This window comes from Leptopilina boulardi, unplaced genomic scaffold (assembly GCF_019393585.1).
Source record: "Leptopilina boulardi isolate dan_hultmark-lab unplaced genomic scaffold, ZJU_Lbou_2.1 LbouV2_70, whole genome shotgun sequence".
Classification (NCBI taxonomy): domain Eukaryota; kingdom Metazoa; phylum Arthropoda; class Insecta; order Hymenoptera; family Figitidae; genus Leptopilina; species Leptopilina boulardi.
In genome coordinates this window covers 320087-338965 of record NW_026138017.1, presented here as the reverse complement: position 1 = coordinate 338965, position 18879 = coordinate 320087, and the positions used below count along the sequence as shown (strand labels likewise).

The window sequence follows — 18879 nt, the reverse complement described above, 5'->3', positions numbered from 1 at the left end:
AATAACTTCATAAATATAATAAAAAAAAAATAATAATAATAATAATAATTGAAACTGTCTTTAATTATTCAATAAAATAATTGAATGTACCTTCAATTATTGAATCAATTAAAAAAATATCGTCAATTATTTAATTAAATAATTTAAGATAATTTCAATTCTTTAAATTCAATAATTGAAAATATCTTTAATTACTGTATCAAATATTTATAAAAATATCTTCAATTATTGTATCAATTATAATTGAAAATATCTTGATATAATCATCATATAATCAAAAGTCAGTAAAATAATTGAAATTAGCTTTAAATAGTCTAGAAAATGATTGACATTAGCTTCAAACTTTGAATTAAATGAATGGAAATATCTTCAAAATTGTTGAATCAAATAATTCCAAATAATTTCAATCATCGAATAAAATAATTTAATTTAACTTTAATTATCTAATTAAATATTTTAAATCAGCTTCAAATAGTTAATAAAATAATTGAAAATATCTTCAATTATGGAATCAAATAATTGAAGTTACATTGAAATAGTTAATAAAATAATTGAAAATATTTGAATCAAATAATTGAAATTAGCTTTAAATAGTTAATAAACAATTGAAAATATCTTCAATTATTGAATCAAATAATTAAAATTAACTTCAATTATCTAATTAAATAATTGAAGTTAACTTCAATTATCTAACTAAATAATTGAAATTACATTGAAATAGTTAATAAAATAATTGAAAATATTTAAATCAATTAATTGAAAATATTTGAATCAATTAATTGAAATTAGCTTTAAATAGTTAATAAACAATTGAAAATATCTTCAATTATTGAATCAAATAATTGAAGTTAGCTTCAAAAAGTTAATAAACAATTGAAAATATTTTCAATTATTGAATCAAATAATTGAAATTAACTTCAATTATCTAATTGAATAATTGAAATTAACTTCAATTATCTAACTAAATAATTGAAATTACATTGAAATAGTTAATAAAATAATTGCAAATATCTTTAATTATTGAATCAAATAATTGAAGTAAGATTGAAATAGTTAATAAAATAATTGAAAATATCTTCAATTATGGAATCAAATAATTGAAGTTACATTGAAATAGTTAATAAAATAATTGAAAATATTTGAATCAAATAATTGAAATTAGCTTTAAATAGTTAATAAACAATTGAAAATATCTTCAATTATTAAATCAAATAATTGAAATTAGCTTTAAATAGTTAATAAACAATTGAAAATATCTTCAATGATTTATTCAAATAATTGAAGTTAACTTCAAAAAGTTAATAAACAATTTAAAATATATTTAATTATTGAATCAAATAATTGAAATTAACTTTAATTATCTAATAAAACAATTGAAAATATATTCAATTATTGAATTTTTAAATACTGAATCAAATAATTGAAAACATTTTCCATTCCAATTTGAAAAAAAAAATCCTACTCGAATTTCAATGAAAAAAAATCTGAAAAAATGTATTTAAAAAAGGAAAATTCGTACTCTCCGAGTCTCTGTGAATTAGCAAAATATATTCTTACGCTTTGTATATTTTATAAAAAAATTATTGCACTCGAGACAAAGTTGTGTCATATATATATAAAGTGTCGTAAAAAAAAAAAAAAATGATCGTAGAATATAGAGTATGTGTATTGTGTGTGGCGCACGGCATCGCGACACGACGCAATCTAATTAGTTGTATGGCTCGTTGCGTTGTCCGCGATGCTAAAGAACATATAGTGTATTATGATAGTGGGGCGTCTCTCTCTTTCTCTCTCTCTTTTTTTTCTCTTTCTCTGACGCAAAAGAGAACCGCGGCGAGCATGTCGCGGTTTAAAGTGGAGGGGCACAAACTCCCCCACCTGCGTTGTAGTATTGCCCCCACTTTGTTACATCCACCCACCTATGTACCATCGACACACACACACACACATATACACCCATAAATAGACACACAGACAGAAAATACAAAAACACACTATCAGAGAAAGGCAGTGCACATGAAACCGCACATATACACAGAGATTTTGAAGGAGTAGCGGCGTTCAAACACACAGCCTTTTTCCCTTCATCAAACCAGCCCGAGTCAGACGACATTGGGGCCAAGACGAAGTCGGCAGCACAATTTCAGTTTTCAGTTCCAAGCGCGACATTGTACCGAGCGGTTGTGTTTTTAGTTTGCTCTTTCTCTCTCTATCACGAGGCAGCGCCAAGTTTAATATATATATATATACTGTGTTATAACATATTATCGGTACAATAAAGTCGTGACTCTTTGCAGCATCATCTTTTCTTTTAAGTGGATATTAAAACTCTGTTTTTCTCATTTTTTTTTTTGGTTTTCATTTCTGGAATATGAGATTTTTCTCATTACAAAAAGGACCAGGGTCAAGTGCAAAACATTGAACCCAACAGAGGAAGTGTCTTACATTGAGAAAAAAAAAAACTGTGATTTTGGATTTCAATAATTTTAATTGCTCAAGACATTGTTTCTTTGAGCGAAAAGTGAATTTTTTGATGAGAACTTGTTTTTCTTTACAATTTTTGGTTTTTTTGGGAACTATTATAATTTTGCAAAAGTGGATCCCAGTTCTTTTGTGAGGTCGTACTTAAAGGAACCTTTCAAAATTGGTGAGTTCTAGATTCATGTTTTCCTCTCCTTTTTTTTTTATTTTATTTGATTTTTGTGATTTTGCGCGAGTTTTCAAATATGCCGGCTAAAAACACGTGCGACTTCGGAACAAGTACAAACTTCCTTTTTCTTTTGAATAGAAACAATTTTTTACTTCGATCCTTTTTTTTGAAATTATATTTTATGAACTAAAATTTCTCAATCTTTTTAAATTTTCTGTTTTACAAATTTTTTTCTATTTTCATTAAAAATTTTTTTAAATTCAACATTTTTCTATTTTTAAAATGAGAAAAATTTATTTTTCATCAAAGAATAAAAATTTTATTTTTCAAATACTTTTTAATTCTAACTTTCAAAGTTAAAAAAATTTGATAAAAAATTAATTTCAAAAATTATTTTTTAATTGATTTATTGGCAAAAAAAAATTACCGGCATTCTAATTTAAAATACATTTTTTTAGCAAACGATTAATTCTCGGTATCGTGGAAAAAAATTACTATTATGTCAAAAAAGAAATGCCGAATATGCAATTAGTCCCTCTATATTCCCGGTAATGCGAAAAGTTTATAAAAACTTTTTTTTTTTTGTTGGTTCATATACAAATTTTCGAGAATTCTTATATATATTATATATATACAATAAAACTGATTTGGCAATTTGTTAATTTGATTTTATGGAAAAGAAAAATAAATTTTTTTCCACGAATATTATTAAAATTTATGATTTTTATTTTTAATTTTTGTTTTTGAACATTTTATCACGTTTCAATTCTATATTTTCTTTTACTCTTTTCACAAACTTAAATTATTGTTATTAATTTAATCTTATCAAAAATCGAGTTTAATTCTCTTCCAACTTATCAAGTAACATTATAATTAAACAACATAATTTTCTTTAATAGCTATATATCATTGAACTAAGTAATTTAATAAACAATATGATTGCACAAAAATAATAATAATTTAAAAAAAAAAAAAACTCATTCTCGGAACAATAATATAAAAAAAATTAATCAAAACAGAAATGATAATTTAAATTTTTCCACATGAATTAATTAATTATAACTACAAAATGTAATTAATAATAATTTAGTTAATTATCAATTTAATATCTCTAATTAATATCAATAAATAATAATAATTTTTAATTAATTATTAATTTTTACTGTACCAACTTTTTTATAAATCAGAAAATTTCTCGTAATTTCGCTTTTAGATAATAAATGAAAATTAATGGAGTTAATTGAAGAAACGCGATAAGTCGATGAAAATATTTTCGATAAACAAAATTCGATTACGTATTTTTCAAATTATTGTTTTATTAGTCACTATGTGTTTCTTTAAAAAAAACAACAAAATCAATTTGTTGTACGTAAACAATATCGTTAAACAATAGAAAATGTTAAAAACAAAACAAGAATGCCGGTAGATCTATATAGATTCTTGTATATACATATATATATATATATAGAATGACGCAAGAATCTCTCTGGAAAACGTATACCTATTCTTGACGCAATCGAGTTAATCATACTTAGCCAACACTTGTATACAAAGTGATTGGGGCATGTTGTGTATTTTTTTTTTCTTCTAATAATAAAGTTCACGAAGAAAACCTATCGAGATTTAAACTTCGAGGTGCATATATTTATAATTATGTCAAAACTTATGCAAAGTGCACTGTCAATCCCATTGTAGGTGTTGCTTTACATATTACACTTTTAGTATCGCTTTTGTAATATTGTATAATATCATAAATACAATCCGACCTTTTTGAATTCTATTTTTCTTTATACTTTTAATTATAATACCTAACAAATCTAATACAATGAAACCTCAATAAGTTAAAAGGATTTAAAAAAGTTTCGTTAAAAAAAAAAAAATATTTTTCTTGCTCTATTTAAAGTAAAAAATTGTACTCACTCATTTGATAAATTGCGAATCACAAAAACGTTCAGAGGTATAGATAGTGGCAGCGTGGCGTAAGGCACAATCGATGAATGCGTCACGAGTTCGAATCCCACCTTCGGTAGATGATAATTTTTCTGCAATACAGAAATAAAATACAATTAATAAAAAATTAAATTTTAACATGAAAATATTTACAAAAAAAAGATGTTTAAAACGGAAGAGGAAATAGATTAATTCGCGCGGGGAGGGAAGGGATAAGATTAGTTTGAGTAGAAATATATATTATAAAACGAGAGAGAATAAACGAGATAAAAAGAGAGAGAGAGAGAGAAGGTTACTGGCACTTGGAGAAGAGAAGGCATCTTGCGACAGACCCTATGTGTTATAGAATAATGATTGCGTCACCCGAGGACGCGAAAAACGACATATCAATCGAAAGACAAAATTTAAGGCATGGTCAGCATTTTTTTTTTTTCATATTAGAATTATAAACTCCTTTTTTCACACTAAAATGAATTTATATTTAAAATTCCCAGGAAATTTTATTTTATATTTATACAAAAAAAAAAAATAGTGGGGGAAATTTAAAAATTTTTCCTAGAAAGAGTTTATAGGAATTCAGGTCTTGATGATCTTATGTAACACGCACTGGAAATTAATCTTCATCAAGATAAGATTACATTGCCATTTATGAATGACTGTTACAGACTCAACAATGTCTTAGAGATATGTTACATGATTTCTAAAATAATAAATTAATTTTTCAGCTGGAATTTCCTTGATCTAAAATAACAGGAATCAATTATGTTTTATTTGTGTCTTCTATCATTTTTTTTGTCTTCTTTCTCTTCTATTCGTTTCTTTCCTCTTCGATTGTTTCGATTTAAATTTATCCATTATTTCTTCTTGACTTTTTTGTTCTCTTAACGAAAGAAATTAAAAATCCTCTTGTGATATTTAACTATATCCTACAATTGAATGGAAAGGCAACTTCTTTTCTTTTATCCCCCCCTCTCTCTCTCTCTTTCTTCTTTATAGGTTAAAATAAATGCCCCCCCCCCCCTCTTTTGATATACTCTTTCCTCCCACACTTCTTCCCCGCTAGACTATCTATCGTCGCTTATAAAAGTGGGCCACGGTCTAATTTGCAGAACTCTTTCAACCTCGCAAAGTAAAAACGATATATATATGTGTGTGTGTATTAAATAAAATCAGTAAATTCAAAACGAAGGGCACGACGGACTTATACTTATGTCATTTGCACTTGAATATATTGTCCTTAAAAAAAAAATTAAGTCAGGATTTTTATCAAAATAAAAAAAAATTACAAAAAAAAAAATTGAGAAATAATTTACGAATATTAAATTGTTATATACAGAATGTTTCAAGATTTTCTTAATTAAATTCCTGTCTAATGGAACAATTTACTTTTGTTAACAAATCAGAATAATGTCATTTACACGCGCTTTCTCAAGATGAACTTCTTTCAAATGAAATTAATCCAAGATTATATTATAAATTTCAAACACTTATTTTTCAAGTTTAAAAATATTAATTTACACAATTTCTTTTTCAATTATATTATTTATTATTTATTAATTAAGCTTCAGTCTTTCGGACCAGAAGTGGACTTTGTTTAATACAAAATTAAAAAATTATAAAATAATAAATAAAAAATAATTATATATTATTTGAAATATCAAAATTTAATTTTCATTTTCGGCGTAATGTTTCATTTTGGGGGGGAGATAATTATTATTATATGATCCAAATGCAATTTTTTGGTGTTAATGATACATGACACATTGTTGCACATATACACGTGCACTATCTATGCGTGCATAGAGTCTGATATGAACGACACTTCTCATATTATCTCTCGCGTGGCATATCAATTGCGTCATTTTATATTATATATATATATATATAATTTCTTTTCCTATTGGAAAATATTTTCGATTCACAAGACAAAGGAATTGATTTTTTTCAATTTTTTTTTTTTTTGTAATTAATTTTTTACTCTTAATTCTCAATTTTTGGGAATTTGGTTTATTTTGTTTTATTATTTGTTTTGCTTTTTTTTTATTTTGAGTCGATTTTAAATGTTCTGTGATCGATGCATCATGTATATATATATATAAAATGTATAATAAGCTAAAATCAACATTGTGGCTACTTTATGGAATTTCGTATACAGTTACAGAGTCGTAAACACCGTTACATAACGTAATACTCATCTAAGTGGAACAAAACAAACATGTAACGCATGCATCGCGTTCAAGTGTTCCTCTCTTTCTTCTTATCTCTCAGTAGTCACCGTTAACTGTCCTATTACGTATTTTATATATATAAAACCAGTATCAGTAACACTTTGTTCAACATAACGCACTTGAAACTTTATGAAGCCCCCGAGCAAAGGGTATACACATATATATATACTCGAATATCTTGAATATCAGGATCTTGATACATACAGCATCCCGATAACGGAATACTAGCCTCTCTCTCTCACAATAGAAAATTGTCGATCCAATTTCAAGTACCGTTCTAGTTGCTGTTATCAATAAAATTCATTATTATTACCCCATTGTTCATTATTGAATTTTTATTCTCCTCTTAATATATATATATTCGATGCAAATGCATTATATTATTAAAACATAAATAAAACGGTTCTTATGTATAAAAATTACATATATCTTAATTATCGATATCTTAAAGAAAAAATTATTTATAATCGATTCTCACGTTGTCTAAAGAACCTATTTTCTAAAAGTAAATTATAATTTTAAAAATATACTGTTTTTATTTATTTATAATTGGATTTTAAAAGGACCTTAATTTGTTTATTTATTTATAATCAATTTTTCCAAACGAAAAATTTCTTTGAATTTTATAAATTCGCAATTAAACCAGTTAGATTTGGTATTTATAAGATTTGCAAGTCAGATAACGAGTTTCTTCTAATGTGACTTCTTTATTTATTTCTTTCTTTTTTTTTCGCGCACAGGGCAATTGAGACACGTGTGAGTTTGGCACGTGCTTGCAAAGTTTACACTCACATAAATAAGAAGTTTTTTTTTTTTTTCTTTTTTTTTTTAAATACACACACACACAAAGAAGCTAGTTTCTATTATCAGTAATCGACAAAGTTGGCGAAACTATTACAAGTTTTTGAGATTCATCGTCAAAATAACATGGACACGTGCGCGCAGACAAGTTAGCCGGACTCGATTTACGATTGCGGTCACCGTTCACGTAATATATAATATAGAAATAAAGAATTGATATATACCGTTATCGTATTGCTAATGATAAAAATTTATAATTATGTAATTAGACCATGTTTTTTTGGTGTGAAAATGAAAAAAAAAATTTCCCTCTATTAAATTATCGTTATATATATATATATAATTTATTCATTATCATTTACTTGTGGGGGGGAATATTTTTCTCAATAATAAGAAAAAGAAAATCAAAATCTGTTTTCTCTAATAATTAATAATTAATAATAAAAACAGTCACAAAACATGTTTTATTCTCTTAAAGAATATTCCTATAGAATTATTATTATTATTATTATTATTTTTATTATTATTATTGTTATTATTTTTATTATTGTTATAATTGTTATTATTTTTATTATTGTTATAATTATTATGATTTTTATTATTATTCCCAAAGATTTAATCTTTAAAAAAAATAAAGTGTGTAAAATAATTTAAATTGTCAAAAAAAATAATTTTCAAAATTTGAAATGAAAACAAAAAAATATTTTGCAATTATTGGGAGGGGGAAATGGAGCGACGCAAAAAACCTGTCTTAGCAGCAACTGCCACGTGCATCGTTGCGACATTGTGCAATGATAGGTTTAATCATGTGCACACGAATAATATATAAAGTACCATTTTTGCTACTTTGTTAAACAGACATAAAACAATTATTTGAAAATTGCCATTATAATTTAAAAATTCAATTTATAAAAATTGTCAACAAAAAAAAAAGAAATTTATCTCAAAAAGACTAAAACACATTTTTTATAATAATATATAAACGTACCGATTTCTTTGTCAATAATTTGCATATACATATTATACATATATACGTTCACGTGTCATTGAAACTGAAACGTTTATTACAACACGCAATTGCATTATTAATACTATATATGTATTATTATTATTATTATTATTATTATTATTATTATTATTATTATTATTATTATTATTATTATTTATTTTATTCCATAAAATTAATATTAATAATAAAATTAAATTTTCGACAAATTAGAGAAATTCAATAATTATTATAATCGGAAGAATTTTTTATATAAGTAAAATATATAGGGAAATGTCGATAGAAGAAGGAAGTTATAGCGAGCGTAATTAATATCGCTTTTGTTTAATATAATAAAAACTTGAGAGAATTGTCACGTGGCCGATAATCACGACAAGTCTCTCTCTCTCTCTCTCTTTCTCTCTCTTTCTGCCTGCGTCATTTGCCATATACGATTTGTCCTTTTGACGTCCAATGCACGACGTAACTCAAGCCCATCGATCGATTACCCCTCCGAGTTATTGTAATAAACGATATATCTATTGGAATTTCTTGGAAATAAATAAAAAATTTCTTTATATAATTAAAATTATTTTAATTTTCATTATTTTCTCAAAAATTATTTGATATAAATTTTGTAATCTTATTTTAAGGAAAAAAATCATTTTTTCTATAAAAAGTTTTTCTCTCGCAAAATATGATTTTCTCTTTTTAAAATGATGGGGAAAAAAAAGAGTTTAAAAAAAAAGTATTTTCCTTTATAAAGGGCTTTTTTAAAACCGTTTTTTTTTCATTTTTAAAAATAGCGGAAATTTATAATAATATTGGAAAAAAAGACACAAAAATTTCAAATTAATATTACATCTTGTTTTCCAATGAATTTAAAATATATATACAATAAAGTGATATAGAAGCTCGAGCTTTCGAATTGCACAATATTACGCAAATTAGTTTTTTTCCAATTAATGTTTATTATATTTTTGCGAATTTGCAATTTCTTTTTCGAATTAGAGTATTAATAGCGTTTCGTATAAATTTTTGCTCTCAAATTTTTTTTTTTTTTGTCAATGACATTATTTCAATTACTATAAGCTTTATTTAAATACGTTTCCTTGGACGGTTTTTGCAATATTGTATATATATATTTGCACATTCGCATAATTACACAATATTGCGTATATTTGAAAGGTTCGTTTAGAATTTTCATATATATATATATATATACATATAGAAAGTAACTATTGTAATGACCTCCATATCGATTAGCACACTTCCCTCTTTAATTTTTCATATTCTTTTTAATTTTCTTCTTTTTCTTCAACATTAAAAAAAAAATTAGAATTTTTGCATAATAGTAAAAAAAATTATGCCAATTTTTTAAATTTAATAAAGAAAATGAAAAATTAATAATTTTTAAAAAAGAAATATAATGAAATTTTTCGTTTTTATAGCAAAATATAGTCATACGCGGATGTAAAGAAGTAATTTCATGTCTACCCTTTTTCGTGCAGGTATTCACCATATAGTGACTCGTAAGCGGTAATAAACTCACGGGAATGTTTAACTGCTAAGTGGTATAGTGACTCATAAGAAAACATATAGTGATCTTGCTCACTGTTAATTCTATTCTAAGAACCTCGTCGTCGGTCGGTCACCCTTAGGAGAAACTCCTATATACTAAATGAATCTAAAAATATCCCTTCGATTTATATTGATCCCCCCTCACCGTCATTTTTTTCCTATTATAAAATCATAAGGTTTCAATATGAATTTCTAATTTAATTAAACAAAAAAAAAAAAAAAATTATTTTCTATCATAAAAAAAATTTGTTAAAATATAATTCATAAAAAAATATATTTTAATTAGGAATTAGACAATTTAAAAGAAAAATTATTTTTTTTGCGATAAATTAATTGCAAATAAAATTGACGAATTTTTGACGGTCTAGTGAGCGCAATGACGATCTCTCTATCTCTGAAAAGGGTTATTATATTCCTCAGTCGCTTTCTTTCCAACCCTTTCACTTTCTTCAGCCACGAGAAAATTGTCTGTCTAATGAGCGTAATGCAGTTTAAATATAGAAACTCTACAAATGCTAGTCAAGTCTTTTAAAGAAGCTTCATTTTCTGCTCCGGTAAGCAAATGATTACGTTATCTTTTACAGGATTTTATTTAAAAAGAAAAGAAAACAGTACAAACTTCTTAATATGTATACTTCGCGAAAAAAAGATCCTCTACACATTTTTTTTTTACCAAAAAAATTTTATTAAGAAAAAATAATTATTCCAATCTCAAAAAAATATTACAGAAAAAAAATCATTTACAGGGAATTCGTAAAAAAAAAAATGAATCAATGCGCCACGTGGAAATAAGTATATATATAATATTAAAATAGAAATATTACGAAACAAACGTGTCAAAATTTTGTAAACAACCACGCAAAATCGTCATTATTTTCAGTATAATAATCAAAGAAAATTTAATTGCGTCAACGAAATGGCGCGAATTACGTGAAAGAACACGTATTTTGGATTGTATCCATAAATTTGAATCGATTGGGTAAATTCCAAAAATTTTGTTGAAATAAAATATTTCCCCGAAAAAAATTATTGAGATTAATAGAAAAAAAAAAAAAAAATTAGTGACCTACATCAACTATTAATGTGACTTTATTTTCCAGAAGTTACTAATTGCTTAAAAAACAAACTTACTCATCAACAAGTGAATCAGAATTTAAATGACGTTTGATATTTTTTTTTTCTCTCTAAAATAATAGAATCATAAAAACGTGTCATCCACGTAATCAGAATGTAAAAAAAAATAGAAATAATATAAAAATATTAAAAATAAATAGTAAATTAAATAATTATTATTAATAAAAAAAAAAAATATATAAAAAAAATTTAGAAAAAAAATTAATTTGGAGGACAAAGTGACACGTTTGATTCACATTTTCCCGAAGCACGTGAGAAATCCGCGAGTTTTACGCACGTCAACGTATTTATGAAGAGGCAATTGAGAGGCTTTTGCATGCCGCCTGACATTCACTCTTCAAAGCACGTGGCCTGCTCTTGGAAGCGCAAGCGCACGTGGAAAATTATATAACCTGCCTCGATGTTTCTCGATAAAATAATATATAGATATCAATTTACTAAATTCTAAAAATCTAGCTTCTCGGCGAGAAAAAAAGAAAATTCATTGGAATAAATCACATTTATTCAATTTTTTTAAAATAAATCAATTATATTTGACGAATTCAAATATATTTTCAAAATGAAACAACTATGGTAACCATAAATAAATTTGTAAATCACAATATTCATTATAGAGAAGAAAATTGATTTTGTTTTGTATATATGTATACAATTATATATATATATATGAAGTTCACGCGCATTTATCTTTTACTAGCAATCGCGAATTACGTAATATTTACTATTTTCCTCTTCTAGTCAATGATTAAACGTCTATTTGAACGTGTTAGAAATTATCAATACGAGCCATCGATTATCTAGACGGAAAAGTGTTGAGACAAATCATATTATGTGTGCGATAAGAAATAATATTCAAACGTGACAAATATGAATTTCATAAGAAAAAAAAATTTCTTGCATCAAATTAAAGATTTTCACTCGATTCGCTTATATAAATTCTTAAAACTCTTTTCTTTGACAAAAAAAAAAGAGGAAAGATCATTGGAATTTTCATGAGTCATTTCTCGGATTTTGATCGCGTGTGTCAAAGATGTACACGAGACTCCATAAAACGTGCAATAGTTTCTTAGTAATTTAGCTCGATCACGTTTTTATGTCGCATCATTTTTTTTATCTTCTATTTTAATATTTGTATAGGAATAAAAAAAAGCAGAATACCTTTTTCAACGAAGGAGAAAAAAAAAAACTTCTTCTAATCAAATCACAAGATTCGAAACAAATGACGCAACACTTCGTCAGAGAACTTTGATCCTTTGTTATCTAAAATCCTGAACGAAATCGTATAAACAATCTCTTATTGAGCAATAAAAATGAATCAGGAAAATTAGAGAGAGATTTTCCTCCAGGAAATGATTTCAAGTTCCTTGTTCCTTGATTTTTTTTTTTTTTTTTTTTTTTTTGCAAAAAATGAACGTCCTTCATTATATATCCGAAGGCTAAACAGTTGAATGATCTTGCGATATTCCATTTAAGGTCGTATTGCAAATTCAAAGAACGAAATAAATCGTCCTTCCCTGAGTATATCGACTTTGTGATTAATGATCATCAGAGTTTCTCTCTAATTGAGAATTGTCGCATTTTTGAAATTGCTTATCTCGCAGGATTGTCATCGCATTTCTAAACGCTCGCCAATATATCTTGTATGTGACTATTTTATAAATACTCAACGATTTTTTTTTTTTTTTGAAAAACTTCCGTTCATTCTTGTAAATCTCAGTCATTTTGAGATAACAGATTAAAAGAAAAAAAAACAAGCGACGCTATCAGCTCTAAAAATAATAATTTGTTACGCAGTCACTAGAATCGATATCAATTATAAGAGTTATCTTCATAATAACTTTTTTTTATACACATTTTTTGTCAATTTATTTTTGATTTTAAAAAATTGCATTGATATAAGTGAAAAAAAGAGGGAGAAAAAATTTTTATATACATACATAACCTAAAATAGGCTTGATTTAAACTAACCTTTTTTATCCATTCTGCATTTGATTCCAACATCGTCACAGCCTCTCTTTTACATTGATTTGCTGATTCCACTTCTTTTCTTCTACTTTTGACTCTTAGGATTTACTTCATTTCTGTACAACACAAAATTGATACCTTTATTGGCGGGATGAAGGTCTAAACTTTTTTTTTTTACTGATTGCGTTTCATGTTTACTATTTAACATTCAATTATATCGAAATATTACTTATTTCACACTTTAATATCAATATTATGAGCCTTTTTCACAATATTATTATTCATTTCGTTAATTATTTGATTAAAAAACGTTTTCTCACAACTACCCTGCAAACGAGTCAGAACCCATGGTTCGTGTGAAGTTGGCAGTTAATTGAAACAATATCTAACATCGATATATCGAATAATCATAATCGATTTTATTTAAAAATTTTAAAAATTATTAAATAATAAAAGTAACACTAATTATAAATTAATTATGAAATAAAAATAAAAATTATCTTAGCATTTAATTTTTTTTTCCATATTAAAAATATTGGTTAAATTAAAAAAGTTTTTTTCGTCTAATTGTAAAACTTTTTTTTGTAGGTTATGTTCTTTTCGAAAATGACAATGTTTACTAACTAACCTTTTTTATCCATTCTGCATGGTCCCAGCCTATCTTTTACATTGATTTGCTGATTCCACTTCTTTTCTTCTACTTTTGACTCTTAGGATTTACTTCATTATTTCTGTACAACACAAAATTGATACCTTTATTAGCGGGATGGAGGTCTCAACTTTTTTTACCGATTACATTTAATGTTTACTATGTAACATTCAATTATATCGAAATATTACTTATTTAACACTTTATTTTCAATATTATGGGCCTTTTTCACAATATTATTATTCATTTCGTTAATTATTTGATTAAAAAACATTTTTACTTACAACTGCCCTCCAATCGAGTCAGAACCCATGGTTCGTGTGAAGTTGGCAGTCAATTGAAACAATATCTAACACATCGATATATCGAATAATCATAATCGATTTTATTTAAATTTTTTAAAAATTATTAAATAATAAAATTAACACTAATTATAAATTAATTATAAAATGGAAATAAAAATTATCTTAGCAATTAATTTTTCTTTCCATATTAAAAATATTTGTTAAATTAAAAAACTTTTTTCTCGTCCAATTGTAAAACTTTTTTTTTGTAGGTTATGTTCGTTCCGAAAATGACAATGTTTATACTGTTTACATTTAAGATGGAATCATTTTTAGTTATAAATTGTCACAAAATAAAGCAAAATTTATGAAAAAGATTATTAATATTGAATATAAAATACATTACCAGTAAAGGAGTGATTAATTCTTTTCCATGTACAAGTTAAATGATTGCCAATGATGTGATTTATGTCTAAAAATCAACAATATTGGATTAGGAATTAAAATTAATTAATTAAAAAATAAATAAAAGAAACTAGAATATAAGAAAAAAATTTTTCAAAATTACCATAAATATTAACGAAATGTATCCTTTTTTTTCCAGATGTTCTAAGAAGGCAAATTATGGTGGCAGAGTTTGTCACCCGCCAGAGTGGATCGCCCATCAATGGTGAGATTGCGTATTTAAACAGCAACATGCCGACTACTCATTCAATAACACATTCATCAGCTCATGGTGGACATGGCCATGATGCTCATGGACCTCTACCACCAATGACTCATCCCCATCATGGGTCATCGCCATCCCTTCAGCAACAGCAACAGCAGCAACAACAACAACAACAACAGCAACAGTCACTTCATCCCCAACAATCAATGCAACATCTTCAATCACAACATCAACATCAACATCATGATAATCAAAATCCCCATTCTGATAATTACAATTCAAATTTTGATTTAAGAAAAGAACTCTTTTCCCAACGTAAACAAAGGGAATTTATTCCCGATAATAAAAAAGACGACAGCTATTGGGATCGACGCAGACGTAATAATGAAGCTGCAAAACGATCACGTGAAAAGAGACGTTTCAATGATATGGTCCTCGAACAACGTGTCATGGAATTGAGCAAGGAAAATCACATTCTCAAGGCACAATTGGAAGCGATTCGTGATAAATTTGGAATTTGTGGCGAGAACGTTATCAGTACCGAACACGTATTAGCCGCATTACCATCAGAACCACCACTTCTCAAACGAAAATTATCCACATCAACAACATTATTATACACAAGATCACCAAGTCCTGTTCACACATCAGTGATTCATCAGCCAGTCAGTGGTTCCAGGTCACCGAGGTCACCAGCTCAACTCTACGTTCCCGAAGCAACAGCCTATCCCGAGACTGAAAGCTTTCAATATCCCTACACAACACATCCAGCCGATCATTTTGATACATCAAGTGCATTGAATTTATCACGTGGCCGACGTGCTCAATCACCATTTGAATTATCATCAGGCAGCGGCGATGAAAGTTCATCATTGACAGTACCACAAAGTATGGTTGGTACAAATAATTGTCTACCCCATAAATTGAGGCATAAATCACGAATTGGCGACAAAGATGCTGCGAGTGCATTACTTGCATTACAAGGCATTAAACAAGAACCTGGACCACGTGCATCGCCACCATGGGACAATGAGGGTTCAAGTGACGAGAGGGATTCGGGCATTTCACTTGGTGCCGAATGGACACCAAATGTCCCAACAGTACCGGAAAATGAGCGCGAAGTAAAAAGCAGGCTAGATCGTTTAGCGTCCGAGGTGGCATCATTACAATCAATTCTACGCCTTGGCAAAAGTGGTGAAAATCATGTTGTACCACAAGTGGTGGTAAGCGGCGGACAAACGACAGGCGTTCAAGTCACGGGTCCTTGAACTCAACCGATGATTCACAAACACTGTGAATCAGAAAATGGAAAAAAAAATAGTGTGCGTCACTTCGCAAGAGCTTATTATCCAAAGATGCACCTCTAATAAAGAGGCACATTACCTCTATTTTTGAACGTGATGCTCAGGATCTCGTATTCCTTCGGGCAGGGTAGACTGAATTTTTCCCGATCGAGTCTTCTTATTAAAAAAAACTGTGATTCCGAATGCTTTCTCGATATCGAGATTTATGATGAAAAAAAAAGCATAATAAAAAAAAATGGAGTATTAGCTATCCCGCCTTCGAGGGATCCAGAGACTTTTTCGGGAGTTTTTTTTTAACGGTTCTAATCCGTTTCGTAAAGTAGCTTTTAAGACCATGTGACTTTTAAACGTCTAAGTAAATTATATATTGTAATTTTTAAGGATATCGTCAATTTTTTTTTTATGTTAATTTTTTCGCTATCACCATCGAATGCGTGAAATCGCTTTATTGTCCAAAAGTTCTGTGTATACTATAGAACGTTTTCAGAGTTGTAGTTGTTTTGAAAACTTCTACGACTGTGATTACGAAGCTGTTTTAGATTAGAGCGCGTTAGCTGGTCTAAGTTATTATCGACTAATCATTTAAGACTGCGTCGCGCAACCGGCTATCTCATCACCGCCAGGTACCCTTAAACATTTTTTAATTCGACTCGAAAATCAAGAACAAAAAAAAAAAATCACTTGATCGAGTCGAATTTTCATTTTGAGTATCATATTTTTAATACAATTAAAATATGATAATCGTCTCCTTTCATTTCTTTTTTCTTCTTCTCTTCGCTTCTAAAAAATCGGATAGTATTTTTCATAAAAAAAATTTGATCAAATTAATATTTCTTTTTATTGATTTAAAAAATAAATAAATTTCAATCCGATTTTTAATTTTTCTATATATATATATTTCTCTTTTTTTGATTTAATAAATGTTGAAATTAAAAATTTCTGTTTCACGATTTGATTTTCAATCGGCAATCGAGATCGTTTAATTATAAAATTCATCTAAATTCAATAAATTAATTTTCGCTTGGGAAATATTAATTTAAAAAAAATTATTTTTGAACAATTTCAAAATAAAAATCTCTCGATTTGAAGAAAAAAAAAATTACATCGTGAAAAAAATCAAATTTAAAAATTATTGTCGGAAGTATTAAGCAAAGTCTATTTAGGTGAATGTATTACATGTAGAGCACTCACACAAATGGTCTATGTATACACCCACGCATATTTATATACTATTCTCATATACATAAATATATATATTTTTTTCAAATTAATGTATTTTTCGATAATGTGAATATAATTGAAAGTGTAGGGCGCTAATGAAAAAAAAAAAAGTTGTAAAAAAAAGATATACTCTATTTTCAAACAAAGTGTTATAAAAATGCTTCCCTCTATAGAAATTTCATTTTATTTGTTATTTCAAAAAAAAAAAATTTCCGCTTGTTTTTAATTTTTCTACATTATATATGTACAAGAGAAAAATATATTTTTCCGTCATTAACAAGTCTCTTACAAATTTCAATCAGTTGAAAACTAAAAATGATTTTTAACTTTTTCATTTCTTAATTAATATAAAAAAATAAATTAATTAAATAAAAAAGGTAAAAAAAATTCCATTTATTTTAACAGTATTTTCTTTTCTTTTTTAATCGCTGATTGAAATTCGGAGCCTTAAACTTCCAACAATTCTGATGAATTTTAATTGAAATCCCATAATATGTATGTATTATATGTGATATGAAAAAATTTGTTTCGATTAAAAAAAAAACTGTACGATGTAATAATAAGTAATTGACGAAAAAAAAAACCACTAATAATAGAGCGTAACTCGAATTATTTATTAATTAATTGTATACGTATATAAGAAAGGAGTGTCTGTGTCGAATGATTAGGGATGATCATGATGACCAGCAAACACAAAATCATTGGTACTACTATTTACTTTATAAAATAGGACTTGCGATACAAATAAATAATACACATTGAAATTTAAAGCTCAGATAGAGAGAGAGAAACAACAAAGGGTGATTTTTGTCAGGTATCTTTAATTTAAATCAAGCGTTTAAAGAGATTCAAACTCGCCAAACGCTTGTTGATTTTTTTTTTTTTTTTTTTTTTTTGAAGATATAATAATTAAGATTTAGTAAGATAATCTTTTCATAAGTCAAGATCAGCCCTATCAAGCCCAACACAAGACTGTTTATTATTATCGATGTTACATGCGGAAGGATCTCGCATTTTCTCCTTCCTCGTTTGTTTTTATATGAATAAAATAAAGAAATAAATAAATATATATTATATATTATATATATATATATACATATAGTCCGTTCGATTTGTACAGACACACTTAAGTGTAATATTATCTGCGAGTCGAGAAATTCGACTAGCAGGATTGTAAAGTCATTTTGTATGTAAGAATCATTTTTTTTTTCTCTCAAAGAGTGTAAAAAATTTTTCAAAAACTTCCAATATTCAATGAAAATACATTGATTAAATTTACATATGTAAAAAAAATTAATTTGATTACATTTATAGGTAAAATAAAAAAAAAAAACAAAAAAAAAAGAAACAGATTTTTTTTCTTTGAAGATTTTTTTACTCTTTTTTTTCTCATTTCTCTACTTCCAATTTATTATTTTTTTCAAAGTGCTCGTGTAAAGAAAATTAACTATAAGAGA

The 18879-nt window shown here is 26.8% G+C and overlaps 2 protein-coding genes across 2 annotated transcripts in view; one reads left to right on the top strand and one right to left on the bottom strand.

Annotated features, from left to right (window-relative positions):
• LOC127290557 (caveolin-1-like) overlaps window positions 1-14025 on the bottom strand; it is a 253523-nt gene extending 239498 nt beyond the window's left edge. The window contains exons 1-3 of the mRNA XM_051319232.1: window positions 13923-14025; window positions 13298-13410; window positions 4571-4692 (exon numbers count right to left, since the gene is read on the bottom strand). The gene's annotated coding sequence lies outside the window, so the exon portion shown is untranslated. The remainder of the gene's footprint in view (window positions 1-4570; window positions 4693-13297; window positions 13411-13922) is intronic.
• Window positions 2055-18316, top strand: LOC127290545 (probable serine/threonine-protein kinase yakA). Its single transcript, XM_051319206.1, has 2 exons — window positions 2055-2647; window positions 14832-18316. The coding sequence occupies exon 2, from the start codon at window positions 14852-14854 to the stop codon at window positions 16163-16165; it is 1314 nt and encodes a 437-aa protein (XP_051175163.1). The 5' UTR covers window positions 2055-2647; window positions 14832-14851; the 3' UTR covers window positions 16166-18316.
• The last annotated feature ends 563 nt before the right edge of the window (window positions 18317-18879 follow it).

Bases quoted from the DNA above. Each gene is read 5' to 3' on its own strand.
- LOC127290545 (XM_051319206.1), top strand. From the start codon at position 14,852: ATGGTGGCAGAGTTTGTCACCCGCCAGAGTGGATCGCCCATCAATGGT.